This window comes from Athalia rosae, chromosome 7 (genome assembly GCF_917208135.1).
Source record: "Athalia rosae chromosome 7, iyAthRosa1.1, whole genome shotgun sequence".
In the NCBI taxonomy this organism is placed as follows: Eukaryota; Metazoa; Arthropoda; class Insecta; order Hymenoptera; family Athaliidae; genus Athalia; species Athalia rosae.
The window spans coordinates 8,072,518-8,093,240 of record NC_064032.1 but is presented as its reverse complement, the minus strand read 5'-3'; the positions used below and the strand labels follow the sequence as shown (position 1 = coordinate 8,093,240).

The following is a 20,723-nucleotide window of genomic DNA, read 5'->3' as shown; positions in this document are numbered from 1 at the left end:
ATTCTCCCGTGGCGCGTCCCGGTCACTACGGGCCTGGCACCCTCTACGGGTAAGTGGCCCCATTCAAGATGGACTTGGACTCGGATCGACGCCCCGGGATAAGTGAATCCTCCCAAACACTACATTTCCCAGCGGCAAAACCGCGGGATTCAGTGCTGGGCTATTTCCTGTTCGCTCGCCGCTACTAAGGAAATCCTGGTTAGTTCCTTTTCCTCCACTTATTAATATGCTTAAATTCAGCGGGTAGTCTCGCCTGCTCTGAGATCGTCAAAGAATCGTTCGAACAAAACATATCGTGGTGTGTTTTTCAACGGAGACGACTAGGGTGTGATCGAGAGGGGGAGCGCAAAATAAGAAAAAAATCACGGACGATCATCGAAAATCTGACTCCGCGGATATTCTTATTTTGACTCCACCTTTTCTCGTCAACCCGACAAACTAGAGACCCTTTACTGACAGAGTCTTGCCAATCGCCGCCATTTATCTTCCAGTTTACGCGCGGCATTTGAATCGTTTCCGAAAACAGTCCGATCAGTCAACCGTTGAGTCGTTGTCAACGGTTAAGTCAACGCTTCAAGCACGTGCTCGGTAATTGCGAGTAATGTTGGAATGAAGTGAAGTACATCAGGGGGCTGGTTGAAATCATAAAAACTTGAGGTCGAGAATAGGGTCCCTTTTTTATTTATGAGGTATGTAATAACTGAAATATAATTGCACTCCTACAACCATAACCAATGCTCACCTCCTTTTATTCTAAAGGTACAACTACTACGTACAACTACGTAGGTTCAATATATTAATATTAAACGGTGTTATAACAAACGGGCTTTATCATGTACGTACGTAAATACAAAAAACAGGAGTATTATATGAAGAGTAGCAAAAAGACCGACTACACTACGTACGTAAGTATCTACAAATTTGAAAGAATATTAATATAATCACAAATAGGAAAAACAGTGACATAAAAAATACACACGTGCGTATCAATGACAGGGACACAATATAAAACTTTGCAGGCACTAACCAGTATATCATATACATACAAACTCGTGGAGGAAAATAGAAGGTAAGTATGAAAATTAAAAATAGTATATTAGACTTTTACTTACAAATAGGATCTACCAAAATCTTGTGTAAAGTTATTATAAGACGCTTACAATACTAATCAACGTAAAAAAATACAGATATAGCACATTATACCAGAATAGAACAAGTAACATAAAGTGTAACCCTTCATCAGTAGTGGGTCAACAACAATCAATGACAAATACTTACTTTATGCGCTGGTGCATAGCCACTGTTTTACTGTCATAAATAGTATTTGATGTTATTTTTCTTCTCCCTGCTATTCTTAGGCGGAATACAATGAATCGCTTGAGAACTTTGCTTCGGATATCATGGCAGCTGTTTAAAAATCTGTCTTGCACGCCAGTAAACTTTTCAAGCAGGAAGCTTTTTCCATCTATTTGTGAAGAGGACACATAGTCAAAGTAAGTTTGAAAAATTTCTTCCAACTTCAAGAAGAATACAAATGCTGAAGGTTTGCAAAAAAACAAAGTGCTATCCGTATACATTCTATTACTAGTGAGTCTGGCATACCGATGGGGTATCGGTCTTTGTGACCCGATGCTAGCCACACAGTCATTGCAAACTAGCTGATTATTTTTTATACCCCGAACAATATATCCAGCAAGATAGTAGAAGGAATTCAGCTCAAATGTATTCAATTTCAACAAAATATTTGATATTTCAGGAACATTAATTGGATTTGGATGACTCGGATTACTGGGAAGTGACTGTTTCTTGGATGTAACATCTAAAAGGTAATCAAAAAATTCACGATCATCCACCTTGTAATTGCCTTTATCTATATTTTTGATGAACTGTGACACAGATACAAGCCGAAGATTTTGTTTAAATTGCAATGCATTTGGAACTGGCTGTTTTGATCGCACGATGGAGAAGAGATTTTCCACACAATCTTGTGTAAATCGTCCCGTCAGTAAGAACGGTAAGCCTTTTTCTTCAAGATAATATTCAGCAAGCTGTAAAATTGAAGTGGTTGAAATTAAAATTCCGGTTTGCAGGGGTTCCCACACATTTTTGTGACTTTTCTGGATGTCCCGAAAAATATCTCTTATTTCATTTAAAATTTGTATAGCTTCGTTGTACTTATCAATTTTACATTTGCTCAATGCAAGCACGGGGTGTCGAGAAGTCATGAGAGCAAACCATTGGGAGATTTTTTCTACAAACCAGGCGGTAGTTTGGTAAGATTCTTCGTCTTCAACGTGGGCAAGAAGTTCTAAACTAGCACTAACATTTTAACAAAACATATTCTTGGCCTTATTGACCCTCATTTTTGAAAATTGAGAACTTTCTAAATCTTCTGCCTTCATTTTAGGTGACAGAAGAAAATTTAGATTGGATTGAGTCCGGATGAGATCTTCGAAATGTTCAATTTGAACGGCATTTGTCGGAAGATTGTACTTTTCTTGAGTAGTTTTTGATAGCCAAATTATCTTATTATTTATCAAGCTAGCCTTCAAATTTTTCAGCAAATGAGGAACATCAGCAAGAAAATACAACTTTCTGTGGGCATCCATCGGATGTGGACAGCTGTTGCTCACATCGGTATGACGACCTGCACTTATATTAAACGATGCCCACAGTGCACGGTTTGCAGTACCCATGTCAGATGTAACAGCAGTCACTGTGAGTCCACTTTTCTCCGCTCTTTGTATGATTTCTAATAAAATTGGTTTCAGATAAGCACCATTTACCGAATGTCCTGTAAAATAATAGGCAACAATTTGCTTCCACCGTACAGTGACTCCTGCCAGCATAAAGACAAGTGCATGGGTTGCAATATCTGGTTTGTGCCCTGGCAAAGTGACATTTCCGATGAACTGGTTAGTGGAAACATCGTGGACTTTTGCAGGTTGAATGCTCATTTCATCAAAAACTATCACACATTGCCTTTCGTGCTCATGCTCTACATGTTCGAATTTTGTTTTCAGTAAATCAAAAATGTCACTTTGTATTCCACTGGAGAAGCTAATATGCTGCATTCGTCGAGAGAGTGTTCGGAGTGATGGTAGCGGAAACTTTTGTTTTAAGATCTCCTTATAACCGTTATTGCCACAAGAAAATTTAATTTTTAACGCATTTTTTATCGTGCTTGTGGACCACTTGGTACATTTTCTGTATTTTTGTTCGATCATCCTCTGTTGATCCGCGTTGAGAAAAGATTTGAACACGCCTCCAATATCCATGTTTGCCCGCAATCTATTATTTTCAATTTCTAATGCTTTTATTTTTTTTTGGAGCACTCTACGATGCTTTTCACTCTTCTCTAGTAACCTGGAACATCGATCAACTTTGCTATGTAAAGTCTGCGGTGAGCAAAGAGGATACTGTGCCGAGGAATTTGGCGAGGAGGTGAAAGGAAAGTGAGATGGCTCGAGCGAGGAGTTTGTCCAGGATACTGACGATGACTTTGAAGAGGGACTGGTAAGTGAATATTCCAAATCATATACTCCCTGTGTTTGCTCGACGAATTCAATGTTGGGTGTTTTTTCAGGTAAGGCAGCCGGCACCAGCTTCGCGGTAAGCCCCACTGAGCGGTCCCGCTGCTTACTTCCGACACACTGGATGAAAAGGGATGGAACCGCGGTTATTTTCAATTTTCGGGAACCATCTTCGCGTGTTCGCTCCCAAGCGTCTTTAGCGAAATGTACCTGGAGATTTGTTGGAAGACATGAAATGTTTCGTGGACTGTGGACTCATATACTAATCCACATAGTAATAAAAATCTTGGATTAGGATAATTCACAGAGAACGGCACCTGCATTTCAATCATTTTCAACTTTCCGTAGTCCGTTGATAACCGAGTAAAGATTTTCACATAATCGTTAGGCCATTTTAAAGGTTTGCCAAGCAATTGGTAGTGTGCATCTAATTTTTCTTCTCAATTTCGACGTGTGCATCAAATAAAGTAACTTAAAACAATTAGGACATATTTCCGTAAACTAGTAAAATCTACATTCGCTGTAATATTATAAATATGGAAGCTATTCAATGAAACGCGAACCCAACTCCGCTTTTGAGCTCCCGTCGCAGTAAACATACTCGGTAGACGCCCGTTCTTTTGAATGTAATTGGCGCGAGACTATACCGAGTCTCTTGTTACAAAGAGAGAAAAAAATACAAAATCTTAATCCGCCGCTTTCAAAATTGGAGTACATATTATACGAAACGCGGTGGGATCTTCATATTAATTTTTTACAAATTCTTACCTCGCATAAAGCTGGCGAACTCGTATATTTTAGATTGGGACGGTGGATAGCTGCTGCCCAATGTTCTCGTCTCTTCGGATCTTTAGGGAAGTGTTTCAAAATTATACCATTTTCGCTCCTATTTGAGCATCCCAAAGCCGCGCAACCAGTCATTTTTCAGCGTCACTTTGATATATTCAGTTGCATACTTACCTAATTCGCAATTGTTTTTCAAGCCTCCTTCGCTTTAGCGCTCTACGTTTTATCACGATTCTGATTCGTTCCTTCGGTGGACCCGCCATTAATGATCCAGACCGTAAGAGCCCAACAAAAGAAATCTCGCATTGGCAAGACTCTGTCAGAAAAGGGTCTCTACGACAAACGACACGCGCGCGCCACACAACCGTCATCAATTCGACGATGAGGCGTTTGGCACGCGGGCCTTTTCTCTCACCAAAATTTTTGCTAACGGCAACCCGTTCGTCAAAACGGGCGGCAACGCAGGTATCGCGCGGCTTGGATCGACGTTCCTCTCGACTATTATACCAGCGCTGGGACGCGACGACCGGCCACACGAGCGCGATGCACCAACCCGCCGACTTTTGCGCGGTTGACGCGAGTCGTACCGTGTCAGTCTCTCAAAATCGTTTGAGGCGACGCCGCGGGCTCGCGCGCGGACCACAGCGGTGAACGCCCAATTCTTGCGCACGCGACCCTCGCTCCTCTTGCGAGGTGGGGCCACGTGTTTGTTTTGTAACGACCCTCAGCCAGGCGTGGTCCGGGATATGTATCCGTGGACCGCAATGTGCGTTCGAAATGTCGATGTTCATGTGTCCTGCAGTTCACAAGTAGACGCGCAATTAGCTGCGTTCTTCATCGACCCACGAGCCAAGTGATCCACCGTTCAGGGTAATCGTTTTTTCACTTTGCATCGGTGTCTCCGGCCGCACCTCGAGTCAAAACGGAGGGTAGAGGAGACACTTTGACAATTGTTCGGTTGTTACGCCGGCTCGTCGTGACGCGAAGAATCTTGCGATCATTCGTGCACCTCGCTTCAAGCGTTTCTTTGTACGATCAGTTCGAATGTGATTCCAAATATCATGCGCGTGACGCGCGGAACCCCTCCGAAAGGCTCGAGTGCGGCTTGTACTCTACAACACTTTACGTGCGAGGAGGAAGCCGCGTATAATTCGATCGAGCCATATTTTTTGTGTCTGGGGGGAACCACGGCACGTGGATTTTGGTAATGTTACGCAAAAGGAATAAGATCTCAATTGCATTTCACGGGGCGAAAGTTCGTCGCCAACCTTCCGCCGCGGAGAACGCGACGTCACCCCGGTGGAGCCAAACTCCAGCCGGAGCAGGTTACCCCGTGAAAGTATGGTAACTTTTTTCATGTGTATCTTTGAAATGAAACAATATGAAAAAAAAACATAAAAAAAACCGTTCGATCAATCGCGCGCCACGCCTCGTACAAAGCGGGGGGATCGACCGAACGGTTGATTCAAACGCACACCAAGCGTCCCGTTCAACAGAAGCGGGCTCAGCAACGCGCACAATGTCGCTACCTCACACAAATCTGATCGACGAATGGCATCACGATCCGCATCGCTATCGTCCAGAATGGATAGAGAGTTTTCGTTCTTGCGCCCCCGTAGGTTGGCGTAGTAGCAATGTCCTTTTATATTTCTAGCTTTTTTTCACCCATATAGTCATTTTTGCCTTAGTTTGTTTTTGGCTGCTGCAAGAATTCTGAATTTTTTTTTCTAAAAAGCCCGCCAAGTCCTACTACCTCCAATTTTTGTTTTTTATTTTTTTTTTTAATTTAATTTATTTTTCCAATCTTTATTGTTTTTTGATTCATTGAATTGATTTTCATCAATTGCTTTCCAATTTCGTTATCTTTCAATTAATTATTAGGGATGTTCTAATTCATTCCAATCTTCTCGAGAATTTCTATTCGTGTTGCAAACTTCTATGTACTCGGCACAGTAATTGATTTGGATTCTTTTCTTCCTATTATTCATGAATTCTTCTCATTAATTCTTAGTAGCCTGATTTACGGAAGTGATTCATTTTCAATATTACTGTGTTCGCTTGAGGGTCTAGAATCTAGATGAAGGAAAAAATAGCTCAAAAAAATCACAATATTTATTTTACATATTTATTTAGAAAAAAAAAAACAGGTATCAATCTTGATACTCCAGACATCAACGCCATAAAGAAATCAGATATACCTATGCATGAAATAATGCGAAACATCGATTGTTTTTATCATCGCATAATGACACTTTACACACTTCACAAAACCAGCAGGTAAGTTTCCTACAATTATTAAATTTACACTTATTTTTAGAATCCATAAATATTTTTTCATGACCAATACAATCGCAACGCACGTCAGTAGACGGTAGTACTTATACACCTGTCCGGGGTCTTTTAAAAGGTACTGTAGTGTCTTGTCGACTGTTGGTACTGGGTCATTCCTTTTTATTCTTCGAGTGACTTTGATATCTACATAAAGTATCGGCAAGCTCAGTTCTAAAATCTGCTAACTTCATAATATTCTTCTGAAGTTTTCCTTTCATTGTGTTCACCTTTTTGTATAGTACCCAACCATTGATGACAGTCATGTCTAACAAGTGGTAGAAGAGCCTCGTTGTCCACTTTCACGACTTTATGCGGATGCGATATCGACCAATGAAGCTATCCATCAAATCAACGCCGCCCATGTGTGCATTATATTTTTTTATGACCCGAGGACATGATACTTGAACATCGGCGTTGAGTTTTTTTTCGTAGCGGGTTATAGTATCCGCTGGTTCAGCGCCAACATACGTGGAAAGTAATAGTACTTGTTTGTTGTCTTCTCAACATGTGGCCGAAAATTCGTGGCCTTCGTGAGAGGCCACATTTTCGTGATATGTTCCTCTGGGTACGTTAGACTTCATAATTTCCCGTTTCTCCGGCAACTTGCACGACTTTCCAAGCCTGTTTCTCTGTACTGTTCCAAGACAATAAATACCTTCATTGGTCGAGTAATGTAGCAAAGGAATATTCGTATAAAAATTGTCAAAATAAGTTATATGATTGATGTGCCTCGTTACTGGTCGTAACAATCGAATAACTGTATTCGATACAGCTCCGAGGTCTAGTTCGCCAGGTAAACGGTCTATGTCCTTAGCTCCTGAGTAAATCTCAAAACCGTAGGCATACCCAGACAGAGAGCATAAAACGTATACTTTGAATCCTCACTTATGGGGCTTGTTGGGTAAGTATTGTTTCATAAAATGTTTAATTTTAGTTGAACACATTTGCTCGTCTAGTGATAGACGATGCTCAAATGGTACAGTGATAAATTTCTTGTTCAAATAGTCTATCACTGGTCTTACTTCATGCAGTCGGTCGTGCTGGGGATGATCAATGGGCAAATGTTTAGAGTCGTAATTGTTCGATTTCATAACTTCTCCGTTTTCTACCGAAAATAGTATCAGCTGAATGATTGAACAGCTGTTTGATGATAATATTTCAGTTTTCGCGCACATTTCTTCCGACTTGCAAGTATCGCACGATCCTTTTACCGTTTTCCAGTGCGATAGATTATCGTTGAATATGTCCGATAACCTTGGTGTTTTTTTTGCAAAGTTTAGGCAGTGCCAATGACAATATTGTACTGCATTTGATTGAGGTATTGGTATAACCGCAATCTGATGCTCAACAATCGTGCTAAGGTCATTGTGATTAGAAATTAGACCGGTTGAAAATTCGGACGCGTCTTGCCGCTACTTCGCAATGAACTGTTCACCCGCAAGTCTTCTAGCGGTAAATACATTCACCGGGTCTTCTGAGTAATCATAATCATTAATTAACGTTCTCGAAACATCATCTGTTTCATTTTGACGCAATAAATGGTCTCTGAGTGTTTTGCAGTGTAATATACACTGGATTGTTGCGTTAGCGTAACAAGATATGTGATCAACATTTTGTAAGCCTTTTATTCGTCACGAATTGGCTGCAGTTTCTTCGGCTGGTGCCTGACATGTGACGACATCTTTGGGTATCGACCATCTGCGGTCAGGTATCTTCTTCGCTCTGATCGACGTGAGAGTCATTGGCATCGGATCTGGACGATACATTTTTCTCATGCTATTATATTCTGAAATGGCTGATCCATTCGCTAATACGAAGTGAGGATCGTAATTGATCAGATGCAGACCTTCTGGTGTGGTTACTCGCGAAAGAGCAACGTAAACTTGTCTACGCGCAAATACGGTATTGCCTGCATTAATTACGTCGTTCTTTGAACTCAGGCGGGTCAACGTTCCGGTTGAATATTTACGTTATTTTTATAGTGATTTACAAGGCATAGACGCTTACGCTTCTTCAGGTATAGCGACTTGCCCATCGAATAATATTCTACATCTCTACTTGTTGGTTTTACCTTCGTTGTATCGTACCATCGTACAAAGTCGTATAAATTGGTAGATTCCAATCCCTGTGGTCGTGCATGATAATGCGTCTCAACTTACGAATCGCAAAATATTTCAGTGGAATCGGCCTTCAAGGCTTCGATCTCCTTGCGAGATTTTACTTTCCTGTTTCTGATCATTTTCACGTCTATCCACCTGATGGCAGTTTCCGAAACTGTGCCGTACAATGGGATCCCCAATAAAGTATCTGCGGCTTCAAGAGCTCCACATTCTCCATGATTCAACATGCGCAAGGCAAAATTCCATAAACGACTACACAAAGATTTCGTGGAATTTACATCTGCGGAACTTGTGTCTGAGTTGCTTTTTTCGGGCTTGGCGACGTATTTAGTGACGTACTGATTCAGGAGTGTAGTTTTTTCTCCGATGAACTGAATGTTCATATTCCCTTCCCAGGCCGTATTATCGCCTTCCTTTTCTGAGCGGGGCAGGTCGTACAATCTGCTTTTAGACTTAAGCGTTCGCCTGCCAGCGATCAAAATGGCCACGTCTCGCATAACTAAATTATTCGTGATTGTTCGAGAAAACCCGAAACGACAGACTCTTCCAGATTTCCCATTTTTGTTCGCTTTACTTCGCAAACAATAGGAATTATGGGTATGCCGTTGATGCGTATTAACACGACGATAGAGGTTTGGTGAAACATCTTTAGATGGTATTCTGCAAGTAGCATATTCAAGAATAAAGTTTGCTATCTCTTGATTGGAAGATGTTCCAAGAATCGGAGCATCTTTGATCCAGATCATTAGATGAAAATGCTGCGTTCCTCTACCTTGGTATTCTCGCCTCCAAAAGAAATGCGTTACTTCTCCAATGGGATTATCTGGAGAACATATGAAATCGAGCATAGCCTTGAACTTATTGTCGATAAATCTGCATGCGGACACTGGATCAGAGGCCACTAGCTGACTAGGTGACACATTTACGGCGGAGGGACCTCCGACTTCGCGTAGATATTCTGTCATATCCGACCACAATCATTCGCTTGGAATGAATGTGAGGAACCATATTGCTCCGTATTACGTAATCTTGCAAATATAGCATTTAAATTTCCCTCTAACTCTTACTTGGAAAGTTTACTCAGATAACTCGCCGCAGTAAATCGCTCCCTTGGATTAATAATATTCAGTTTGTATTAAATACCACCGTTTGATTGTCTGTTGTTAGCATCGTTTAATAGATAGAAAAGGTATTGTTGATCGGTTCTAAATTGTGAATGCTTTGACATAAGTCTCGGTTTGATGAATTCAAAATGAGTAATGCTGCGCACTCATCAGCTTTTCCATCATCGTCAGTCTCGTTATGTTCGACTAAAGGATCGTCTTTGTGATCATGAACAGATTCTGTATCGTGGTTGTCTTGTATTTGGAATTCTACGTCTTTTATGTGAGCCAGCAAAAGATCGGCTGATGCTGGCAGCTCGATCTTTAAATATTGTGGGTTATTTTTCTTGAGCCAGACTAACGCTTCCCACACTTTATTCATATCGACTAGTTGTTTCCACACCAATTTTGATTTTGTTGGGATACCACGAACCAGAATGAAGGATTTGTGGTCTAGATCAATTGGCATATTAATTTCACGGCAGACTTTTTTCAAAGTTTCTTCAAGGGGAAGGGGCAAATGAAATGTTCTGCCCTTGACTTTTTGCACCGTCTCTCTATGGGGTAGATGTTTTTTTGCAACGGTGCCCATTCTTTGATTAGTTTGGAATGCCTTTACTCTTTGAATCCGGATTCGCTCGTGGTCATTCAGGCGCGATATAACTTCGGGTACCGACTCGGTAGCAAGTTTATTCAGTACGCATTTTAGTGGCAAAATGTCTTGACGAAGCTTCGGGAGACAGTATTTACAAACATAATCGCAATCGTTACCTCGAGCTGCGACGTGTTGCATCAGTTCTGCCCAAAGGAGACTAGTTATAGGTTTCCCGAATTTCTGCACGTTCGTGATTTCTCTTAGGAAACGAAGTTTTCCACAGGATACACATACGTACCGTAGAGTATCCATAGATCGCTTTGTTAATGTTCTAAACGCGATCACGTGCTTAGATATTATAATTCCTTCGTTGAGATCTATTTCTTGCGTAACATTACTGGCAAGAGTATTTGCTTTGTGTTATGCAAGTTCTGATGTTTCTTTCAATTTCGTTTTGTCGCCATCTTCTAGAGCTTTGTCTATAGTAAGTATTTTTTCAGAACACTTCACTGTCTTGCATACTAACCACTGTATGTTTCGCACCGAAGGGAAATGTGGTGCTAATATCTGGACGGGTAAAAAGATTGATTTGCAGCTGGCATTATCCATGTAACACACTTGTGAATGACCTAGTTTAATGTCTATGTGTTTTATAGTACGATCCGAACGCTTAATGAATTTATTCATATGTTCTAATGAGCAATTCGATGTAATTTGTAAGAAACTGAGGTATTTATTCAGCTGATTCATGTCTTGGGTTTTGCTTATGTTACCGCAGAGCCAACTTTTATTCATGCCTTTTGATTTTTCCGTTAGCTCAGCCAATGGCAAGATGTTTACTGCTTGCCCCGTTCGGTTGATAACAATTGCGTCTGATAAGTGAACACTCTTGTATGCGGCTTCTGCAAAATTGGGTTCACCGGAAGCAATGTGTTTAGATGGACCACATAAGGCACCTAGCTTATCCTCAATACTGTAATCACGACATTCGTCAGCTTTGGTTGACAATATTTGTGTCTGCATCTTAACGGCCATTAATTTTTTTCCAACGCTATGATGTTACATTCTCATTCACGGAGACACCATTTCACTATAGATTCTGCTTTTAATCTGCTCTCAGTTCTGCGTTTTTCACTGATTTTTGGTAATATCTTCGTCACATATTTCTTTTTACATTGCTTGACTGTCATCGAATTAGCCGCGCGGATAAGTCGATATTTTGTGATGATTCTGCTGGCGGCACTTTTTTTGTCGTACGTCATCATTCCTCTTGGTTCGCATGTCATTAAATTCATTGTACTGCATCTGCGAACGCTGAGGATCGCAACGGCGTGAATAATTGGCTCGGAATCGCGCGCGTTCTCTGTCCATTTGGGCAGCATACCGCTTAAGATGCCGTTCACGTTCTTATTCTATATAGGACAAATGTCGTTTACGTTTCAGACTTCGCTGAATATTATTGTCAAGCAGATATCTATTGTAACGTGGTGCACCCAATCGTCTAAAGATAGGAAGAAAAAGATACGTAGAAGCATAGATATTAGAAGTAAGCGACACGAATACCGATCCACGGAAGTGTGTAGGTCAGTATACGTAAAGCGCGCTAGCAATTGTTTTAATTTCATGATCGCCGGGAGTACCTCAGAAGGCCCCGAGCAAACCAGATAAGTTGAGTATGTGACTCCTAGAGGGACACGAACGAATAGTAGCCTCTCGTGGGAACAACAGGATGAAGGGGATATATAATCCACCGAATTCCTCACTCAAACAGGATCACCATATCCCTTGTACCTGATCGCCTAGCGAAGTTGCTGGCATCACGGAGTGGCTTCGGTCCCTCTGCCTGTCCAGATCTTCAATAGGTTTTCTCTTAAAGAAGTCTTCTTTTGCCCGGTAAAGTTGCTGGCATCGCGGAGTTGCTTCGGTTTCTCTGCCTGTCCAGATCTTTACTCGTAAAATCTTGCCCGGTAAAGTTGCTGGCATCGCGGAGTTGCTTCGGTTTCTCTGCCTGTCCAGATCTTTACTCGTAAAATCCTGCACAAATCTGAGTTGCTGGCATCGCGGAGTGGCTTCGGTCTCTTTGCCTGTCCAGATCTCTGATTTTCCCCTATTTTTGGTTCGCATGCCGGCATCGCGGAGACTCTTCGGTTTCTTTGCCTGTCCGGAGCTATAACCACCTAAAAAATCTATTCCCCCTAAATTCAATTGAATACTAAAGTCAACGCATTGAGGTTGCATTAAATTCCCTCCTTGTACCTAGATTCTGGGATATGGTTGTTCTCTACAAGTATAGGAGTTTCTAGTATAAAAAATAGTAGAACCTTTAAAAGTGAGAAAACAGAAAGAGTAATAAAGATAGATAGGATAGTCCCTAAGAAAGGATATCTGTTATTAAACAATTTGTGAAAAAAGGAAAGAAATCCTCTTAGCCTTAAGAAAAAGTGTTTGTAAATTCCTATCACTCCCATATAATTGTGTGTCCTGAATAAAAACCTATGTTTCACTATAAATCCTTCCTTCCTACGACGCAATCATAGTCCAGTCCTATTTATTTTTTGTATCCGGCCCAAGGACGTATGTCCAATCGACCGAGGAGAAGAGTCTTAAAAAAAAATTAGTTGAATTCCAACTTGGCGCCCAACATTCACATTAAATCTGCCGATTGTAGCAAACCGGTACAATTTTTTTTTAAGACTCTTCTCCTCGGTCGATTGGACATACGTCCTTGGGCCGGATACAAAAAATAAATAGGACTGGACTATGATTGCGTCGTAGGAAGGAAGGATTTATAATGAAACATAGGTTTTTATTCAGGACACACAATTATATGGGAGTGATAGGAATTTACAAACACTTTTTCTTAAGGCTAAGAGGATTTCTTTCCTTTTTTCACAAATTGTTTAATAACAGATATCCTTTCTTAGGGACTATCCTATCTATCTTTATTACTCTTTCTGTTTTCTCACTTTTAAAGGTTCTACTATTTTTTATACTAGAAACTCCTATACTTGTAGAGAACAACCATATCCCAGAATCTAGGTACAAGGAGGGAATTTAATGCAACCTCAATGCGTTGACTTTAGTATTCAATTGAATTTAGGGGGAATAGATTTTTTAGGTGGTTATAGCTCCGGACAGGCAAAGAAACCGAAGAGTCTCCGCGATGCCGGCATGCGAACCAAAAATAGGGGAAAATCAGAGATCTGGACAGGCAAAGAGACCGAAGCCACTCCGCGATGCCAGCAACTCAGATTTGTGCAGGATTTTACGAGTAAAGATCTGGACAGGCAGAGAAACCGAAGCAACTCCGCGATGCCAGCAACTTTACCGGGCAAGATTTTACGAGTAAAGATCTGGACAGGCAGAGAAACCGAAGCAACTCCGCGATGCCAGCAACTTTACCGGGCAAGATTCTACGAGTAAAGATCTGGACAGGCAGAGAAACCGAAGCAACTCCGCGATGCCAGCAACTTTACCGGGCAAAAGAAGACTTCTTTAAGAGAAAACCTATTGAAGATCTGGACAGGCAGAGGGACCGAAGCCACTCCGCGATGCCAGCAACTTCGCTAGGCGATCAGGTACAAGGGATATGGTGATCCTGGTTGAGTGAGGAATTCGGTGGATTATATATCCCCTTCATCCTGTTGTTCCCACGAGAGGCTACTATTCGTTCGTGTCCCTCTAGGAGTCACATACTCAACTTATCTGGTTTGCTCGGGGCCTTCTGAGGTACTCCCGGCGATCATGAAATTAAAACAATTGCTAGCGCGCTTCACGTATACTGACCTACACACTTCCGTGGATCGGTATTCGTGTCGCTTACTTCTAATATCTATGCTTCTACGTATCTTTTTCTTCCTATCTTTAGACGATTGGGTGCACCACGTTACAATGCCCCCCTAATGAATAGGTCTAAATGAGGAGAGTTGATCGCAACGTTTTTCGTTGAGTAGATCTCGATGCTTTTAGACATATTCATTACAGTAAGGATCGTGGTGTAGACCTAGTTTACATTCTTTTTTTTTTTTTTTTTTTTTTTTTAATTTTAAATAATTTTTCTATCATCTCTAACCTGATTTCTTCACCTACTGCTTTTCTTGAAGGAATTGTATGCACGAGAGCAGTTATTGAATTGCTTTTTATTAACTGAATCTGGTTTCCGTAGACATTGGTACACCCAGGTTGGTTGCTGAATGCTCCGGTATTCTTTAGGAGAAATTCTTTTAACTTTACTCTTCGAGTTTCGTCCAAGGAATTAATTTCTTGAATTATTTTCTTGACTTCTTCATCAAAAGGCATTTTCTCGCGAACCTCTTCGTATTGCGTAAACGGCTCGTCTGGTGAATCGTCGTCTGGTAACTCGGAACTTTTCGTTATGATGTGACTCTTCTTTGCAATTGGGGTATAAGCTTCACTCTTTATTTCCCGAGCTATGGTTTGTACAGGCCCTGGACCTAGACTAGAATCGGGGCAGCCTAGGCCCGATGAGAGTTTAAATGATTATCTTCCTCATCGTCCTGTCGTCTTCCTTGCGAATTTCGGTTCTGTTGTTGCAGATCCTGATTCTGCGAGTAATTATTTTGATTTTGTTGATGGAGATTGCTATTCTGCTGTCTCCAATTCTGATTCTGTTGTTGGGGATGGTGATTTTGCTGTCTCCAATTCTGATTCTGATTCTGCGGTCGCGGGTTGTAATTTTCATTGTGCTGTTGCGAATCTTGATTTGATAGTTCGTAGTTTTGAGGTGGCGAATTTTGACTTTGCCATCTCGATCGCGAATCTTGATTCTGCCCCTGCGAGCTTTGATTTTGCCAACGCGAGTTTGAATTCTGCCAACGTGAGTTTGAATTCTGCGCATTATAGTTTTGATTTTGAGAGTTGTTTGGATGTGTATTGCGATTGACACTCTCCTGATCTTGATTAGATGCCGATCTTTGGTTTTGGAAAAACTGATTTGAAGAGTTCCCAGGTGGGTTTGGGTAATCTAGATACATTGGATGCTCCATAATGCTTAACCGTTGGATAATCGAGTCGGTATTGGCGCAATCAACACTTCCGATGAGTGATTGTACTACTTCGAAGGGAAATTGCCTAATTACATTGTAATTTATTTCAAACGTCGTCATGCGACTATCAACTTGAAGAGCTCGATGCACCTGATCGTAGAAATATTCCGTGAATGATAAATTTTCCCGGGGATCTAACCTACGATTCGACCATTCAGTTTTTCGACGAAGACGAATTGCTTCATTCCAATAAGTCCGTAAGAATTCTTCGACAAATTCTTCGTAAGTTCGAATTTTTGTTTTTACAACTCCAAACCAAAGTTTGACACTTGGACCGAAAATGTTGTTACGCGTTTTTATCTCTGCCAGTCGGGCATCACCTATGATACCCCATTTTTCAAACCAATCATTTAAATCGCTTAGGAATTCAGCAGGAAACACGTTGTCTCTATTAGTAAACACGGGTGGGTTACTTCTAGCTAAATTTGCTAAAACCGGTAAAGGAAACTCAGTTAAATTCCGCGGTGGAGAGGGCTCGGGTATGACGTTATTTTCACCTGCACTTTCTAAATCATGGATTAAGACTTCTACGGGATTCGACCTAACTGTAATATGATCGATCTTTCGTTGTAACCGTTCTTCGGTAAATTCTATTTTTTCTAGGGTTTCTCGATTTTGAACTGTTAACTGGTGCATCCCATGTCGTACTTCGGTGCAAAAGCTATTAAAAGAAGATACTAGTGAAGCTATGGTACTACTTTCTTTGTCTGCCATTGAGGAACCTTCGTCGCCAGAGTTATGTTCGTGAGGGTTTGCCTCTTGTGTTACGATTTCCTTATCCACTAAGGACATGGATCCTATCCGTCCTTCACCACGGGTACGCGGCATAGTCCCTTTTTTTTTTTTTATGAATGAATTACTTTTTGTTTCCAAAACAAGCCCCGCGTTGGGCGCCAATTGTACCGGTTTGCTACAATCGGCAGATTTAATGTGAATGTTGGGCGCCAAGTTGAAATTCAACTAATTTTTTTTTAAGACTCTTCTCCTCGGTCGATTGGACATACGTCCTTGGGCCGGATACAAAAAATAAATAGGACTGGACTATGATTGCGTCGTAGGAAGGAAGGATTTATAGTGAAACATAGGTTTTTATTCAGGACACACAATTATATGGGAGTGATAGGAATTTACAAACACTTTTTCTTAAGGCTAAGAGGATTTCTTTCCTTTTTTCACAAATTGTTTAATAACAGATATCCTTTCTTAGGGACTATCCTATCTATCTTTATTACTCTTTCTGTTTTCTCACTTTTAAAGGTTCTACTATTTTTTATACTAGAAACTCCTATACTTGTAGAGAACAACCATATCCCAGAATCTAGGTACAAGGAGGGAATTTAATGCAACCTCAATGCGTTGACTTTAGTATTCAATTGAATTTAGGGGGAATAGATTTTTTAGGTGGTTATAGCTCCGGACAGGCAAAGAAACCGAAGAGTCTCCGCGATGCCGGCATGCGAACCAAAAATAGGGGAAAATCAGAGATCTGGACAGGCAAAGAGACCGAAGCCACTCCGCGATGCCAGCAACTCAGATTTGTGCAGGATTTTACGAGTAAAGATCTGGACAGGCAGAGAAACCGAAGCAACTCCGCGATGCCAGCAACTTTACCGGGCAAGATTTTACGAGTAAAGATCTGGACAGGCAGAGAAACCGAAGCAACTCCGCGATGCCAGCAACTTTACCGGGCAAGATTCTACGAGTAAAGATCTGGACAGGCAGAGAAACCGAAGCAACTCCGCGATGCCAGCAACTTTACCGGGCAAAAGAAGACTTCTTTAAGAGAAAACCTATTGAAGATCTGGACAGGCAGAGGGACCGAAGCCACTCCGCGATGCCAGCAACTTCGCTAGGCGATCAGGTACAAGGGATATGGTGATCCTGGTTGAGTGAGGAATTCGGTGGATTATATATCCCCTTCATCCTGTTGTTCCCACGAGAGGCTACTATTCGTTCGTGTCCCTCTAGGAGTCACATACTCAACTTATCTGGTTTGCTCGGGGCCTTCTGAGGTACTCCCGGCGATCATGAAATTAAAACAATTGCTAGCGCGCTTCACGTATACTGACCTACACACTTCCGTGGATCGGTATTCGTGTCGCTTACTTCTAATATCTATGCTTCTACGTATCTTTTTCTTCCTATCTTTAGACGATTGGGTGCACCACGTTACACTATATGTTTTTTCTGGCACGGCGTGTTTCTTTATTGAAGAGATAAAGTTCTCGTTGTCGAGCTTTGCGCTTCATGACATTTAGGGCCTAACGTTCTCGCTGCCAAGCTCGCTGCGCTTCGATATTCGTATAATAACATTTTTTGTATTGTTCTCTACGTTTTTGAACAACTGAGATACGCGCGGAAAGGATGGTTTGTACGTTGCGATCATGTAACCGATCATCCACGACCGACAATGTACGTCCAGATGTGTTGCTGTCGCATGGTTCTACTAGGGGCTTTGCTGAAGTTTCATCTTTCTGAATCGATTCCCATGACTTGTCATCTTTTTTTTTGATATTATTTTCATCATTATTATCATTCATATCCTTGTGCGGTGGATGCGACATTTTCGTTAACAGAGGGTTATTTCTGAATTGTGCTACCTCGTGCAACTAATTTCTCGTTTTATTTTGTTGTGTATGTTGTCCCGCGACAATTACGCCAGGTGCCTGACGTTTTCTGGAGGAACCAGAAATTTTCAAAGCGGTAGTCTTTTGCTTGTTAACGCATGGAAAGTTTTCTATGACGTTGCTTTCTAATATTTTTATCAGATGTGTTCGCATCTGAGAGATATCATAATTTTTTTGTGATGGGTTATGACCGTTGATAAGCGATATTGCGAATGCAATAGCAGACTCCACATTTGGACCCATTACTTTGCTGTTGAACTTGTGGGAATTTGATACGTTGCCACTAAAACTGATGAAAAGGAAGCAGTTTTCTCAAGTATATCCCATGGTGCTCATGAAGAGTCTTCCTATTTAATAAGTCGTACATGCATAGCGATTTACTGTCGAAATAACTGCATACCTAGTGCCCGTCTAGTCCTGTATTACCGCTATGCAGTATTTGAACATGCTTTTTATTCGGAGAAACCGGCCTAATTGTGTTTGGCATTCGAACTCGCCACGTTCCTTGAGGCGAAAGTGTTGAATAATTTTCAATTGAGTCATTCAAGTGATCCATATGTACGTCAGTCAACGACCCACCAGATGTTATTATATCTTTGGACGTAGCATCCAACTTCGGTGTGAGACGAAACACGCTTTTACGATTTTCAAGTGCTATCTTCTCTCTATTCTTAATCACAGATGAAACTTGTGTTGTGAGACAAATCTCATCACTAACTAGCTGATTGTCGTCACGATGAGACAAGAGAAGAACAGTTCCTTTGACTGCTGAAACACTATTCGTTCCGTCTGTACATGAAAACGGTTGGATTTCATTATTTTTGAATAATTTTAGCAAATGTGCCCGCATAAGGGTTGCATGATATGTTACCTGGTTAGGTTTCCCCCCATTTAGAATGGAAATAGCAAAAGCGATCTACAATCAGACCCATTGTGCTGCCGCTGAACTTTAGGAAATTGTACAGGATTCTGTGAGAAGTTGTGAAAGGGAAACAACGCCCTGAAGTATATTTTATGGTTCTTGCGGAGCACCTTTGAATTCGAAGAATCGTATATGAATATCGATTTTGTATCGTAGTAGCTACAAACCCAGTGTTCAGCTCCTTGCGTACTACTATGCAAAATTTGCACATGCTTGACGCTTGGCGAAACAGGTTCTATTGTATCAGGCATCTGTACCCGCCATGTCTCCTGAGGTGCATATTCTGAACATTTCTCCAGAAGCAATGAGAAATGATTTATGTGATCATCATAAAGCCATTCGCCAGATTGGATTACATTCGGTAACATGTCATTAACAATTGGTATCTGCAAACTGATCATGATCGCGAGTTGACCAATGGTTAGATTAGTTTAAAGTCCTCCTTTTCTCTTCGTTATGCGCGTAAAGCAGCAATGTGTTGCGCGAAAAGCAACAACTAATCTGATTACGTAAATCAGCAGATTATGGCGCTCAAAGCAGCCTGATTTAGAAATCGTGAAATTTTCGGAGATAGATGACGTTCTATTCTACCTAATCTATCTATTCTATCTCACTTTATTGCCTATATACCCACTGGACCTAGCCTAGCTATTCCCTCACTAATGCAGATGCACTTTTCACAATATAAAGCTTGTGGGTGGGTTATACTATTACGACTCTGTTTCCGAAAATTATTGAGATTTCATGAAGATCAATGTAACCTAAAAGTGCACGCTGAAACCTCAGCCACAAATTTAGATCTATCACCGAGTGGACCATGATCTATTTAATCACGATAGAGCGGAATCTAATTCCTAGCTGGACCAGCAATCGACCTCATGTCATTGGACCGTCTTGTTTGGAGTTTTCAGGTGGCGCTAGGGTGTATCGGTTATGGCATATGCTTAGGAGCAGGTCGAGCTCAACTTAACGAAGACCGTCTCATTTGACCACCGTATGGGGACCGGACCATGAATACCGCCCGTTGGCCGTGCGGCAAATTCCTCCTTCGGTGTCGTCAGAGGTGAGTCAACGGGGGAGTTGCAAAAAGTGAAGTCTCAGCATAACATTGTAGGTCAGGCAGACATTCGACAACAGTAATTCGTGTTCGCTTGATGAAGATAATGGAATGAAACTGATGATTGTGATGCGCAGACCCTGAGAGTCTACTGAGTCTCTTGATTAGAGATTATTGAGCCGTACACGGCGGCACTGCAATGCCGAGACAACCCGTGACAGAGCCGAAGCAAGCCCCGACACTCCGTCGACTTCCAAAAATCAGATGATTATTCTGGCTCCCCAATGGTGAGCGTATCAGATATGAAGCTCATAAGAACAGATGAAAGGCGTTTATTTTTTCCAACAAATGTTCCCCCGGGCGTACACTGCATGCCCGGGGGTGTCAGTACAATACTTGTTGCTTTTTTGGCGAGGGCTCATAATGTATATATAAGTATTTTCGGGGGCCAAATCAGTTGGATAATTTTGCTTTCGGAGCGTATTGTTCAAAATTGTCAAATAATGGAAAAAAAACCGGATCTGGACCCTCGCCTAGTTTAAATATTTTCTGAAATAATAGTGTAGGGCCGCAACGGCCCTAG

General features: G+C 41.4%; 1 protein-coding gene, 1 non-coding gene and 1 pseudogene across 2 annotated transcripts; all 3 read right to left on the bottom strand.

Annotated features, from left to right (window-relative positions):
- Positions 1–1,864: 1,864 nt before the first annotated feature.
- LOC125501867 lies at positions 1,865–4,764 on the bottom strand. The gene is made up of 2 exons (XM_048658980.1): positions 4,302–4,764; positions 1,865–3,743 (listed from the first exon to the last, which is right to left on the bottom strand). Exons 1-2 carry the CDS (start codon positions 4,452–4,454, stop codon positions 2,328–2,330), a joined length of 1,569 nt encoding a protein of 522 aa, XP_048514937.1. The 5' UTR covers positions 4,455–4,764; the 3' UTR covers positions 1,865–2,327.
- A 273-nt stretch (positions 4,765–5,037) lies between these two features.
- On the bottom strand, positions 5,038–5,192 carry LOC125501974. Its single transcript, XR_007279721.1, has one exon. It is a non-coding gene; the product is annotated as a 5.8S ribosomal RNA (ribosomal RNA).
- A 15,117-nt stretch (positions 5,193–20,309) lies between these two features.
- On the bottom strand, positions 20,310–20,492 carry LOC125501980 (annotated as a pseudogene).
- Between the last annotated feature and the right edge of the window lie 231 nt (positions 20,493–20,723).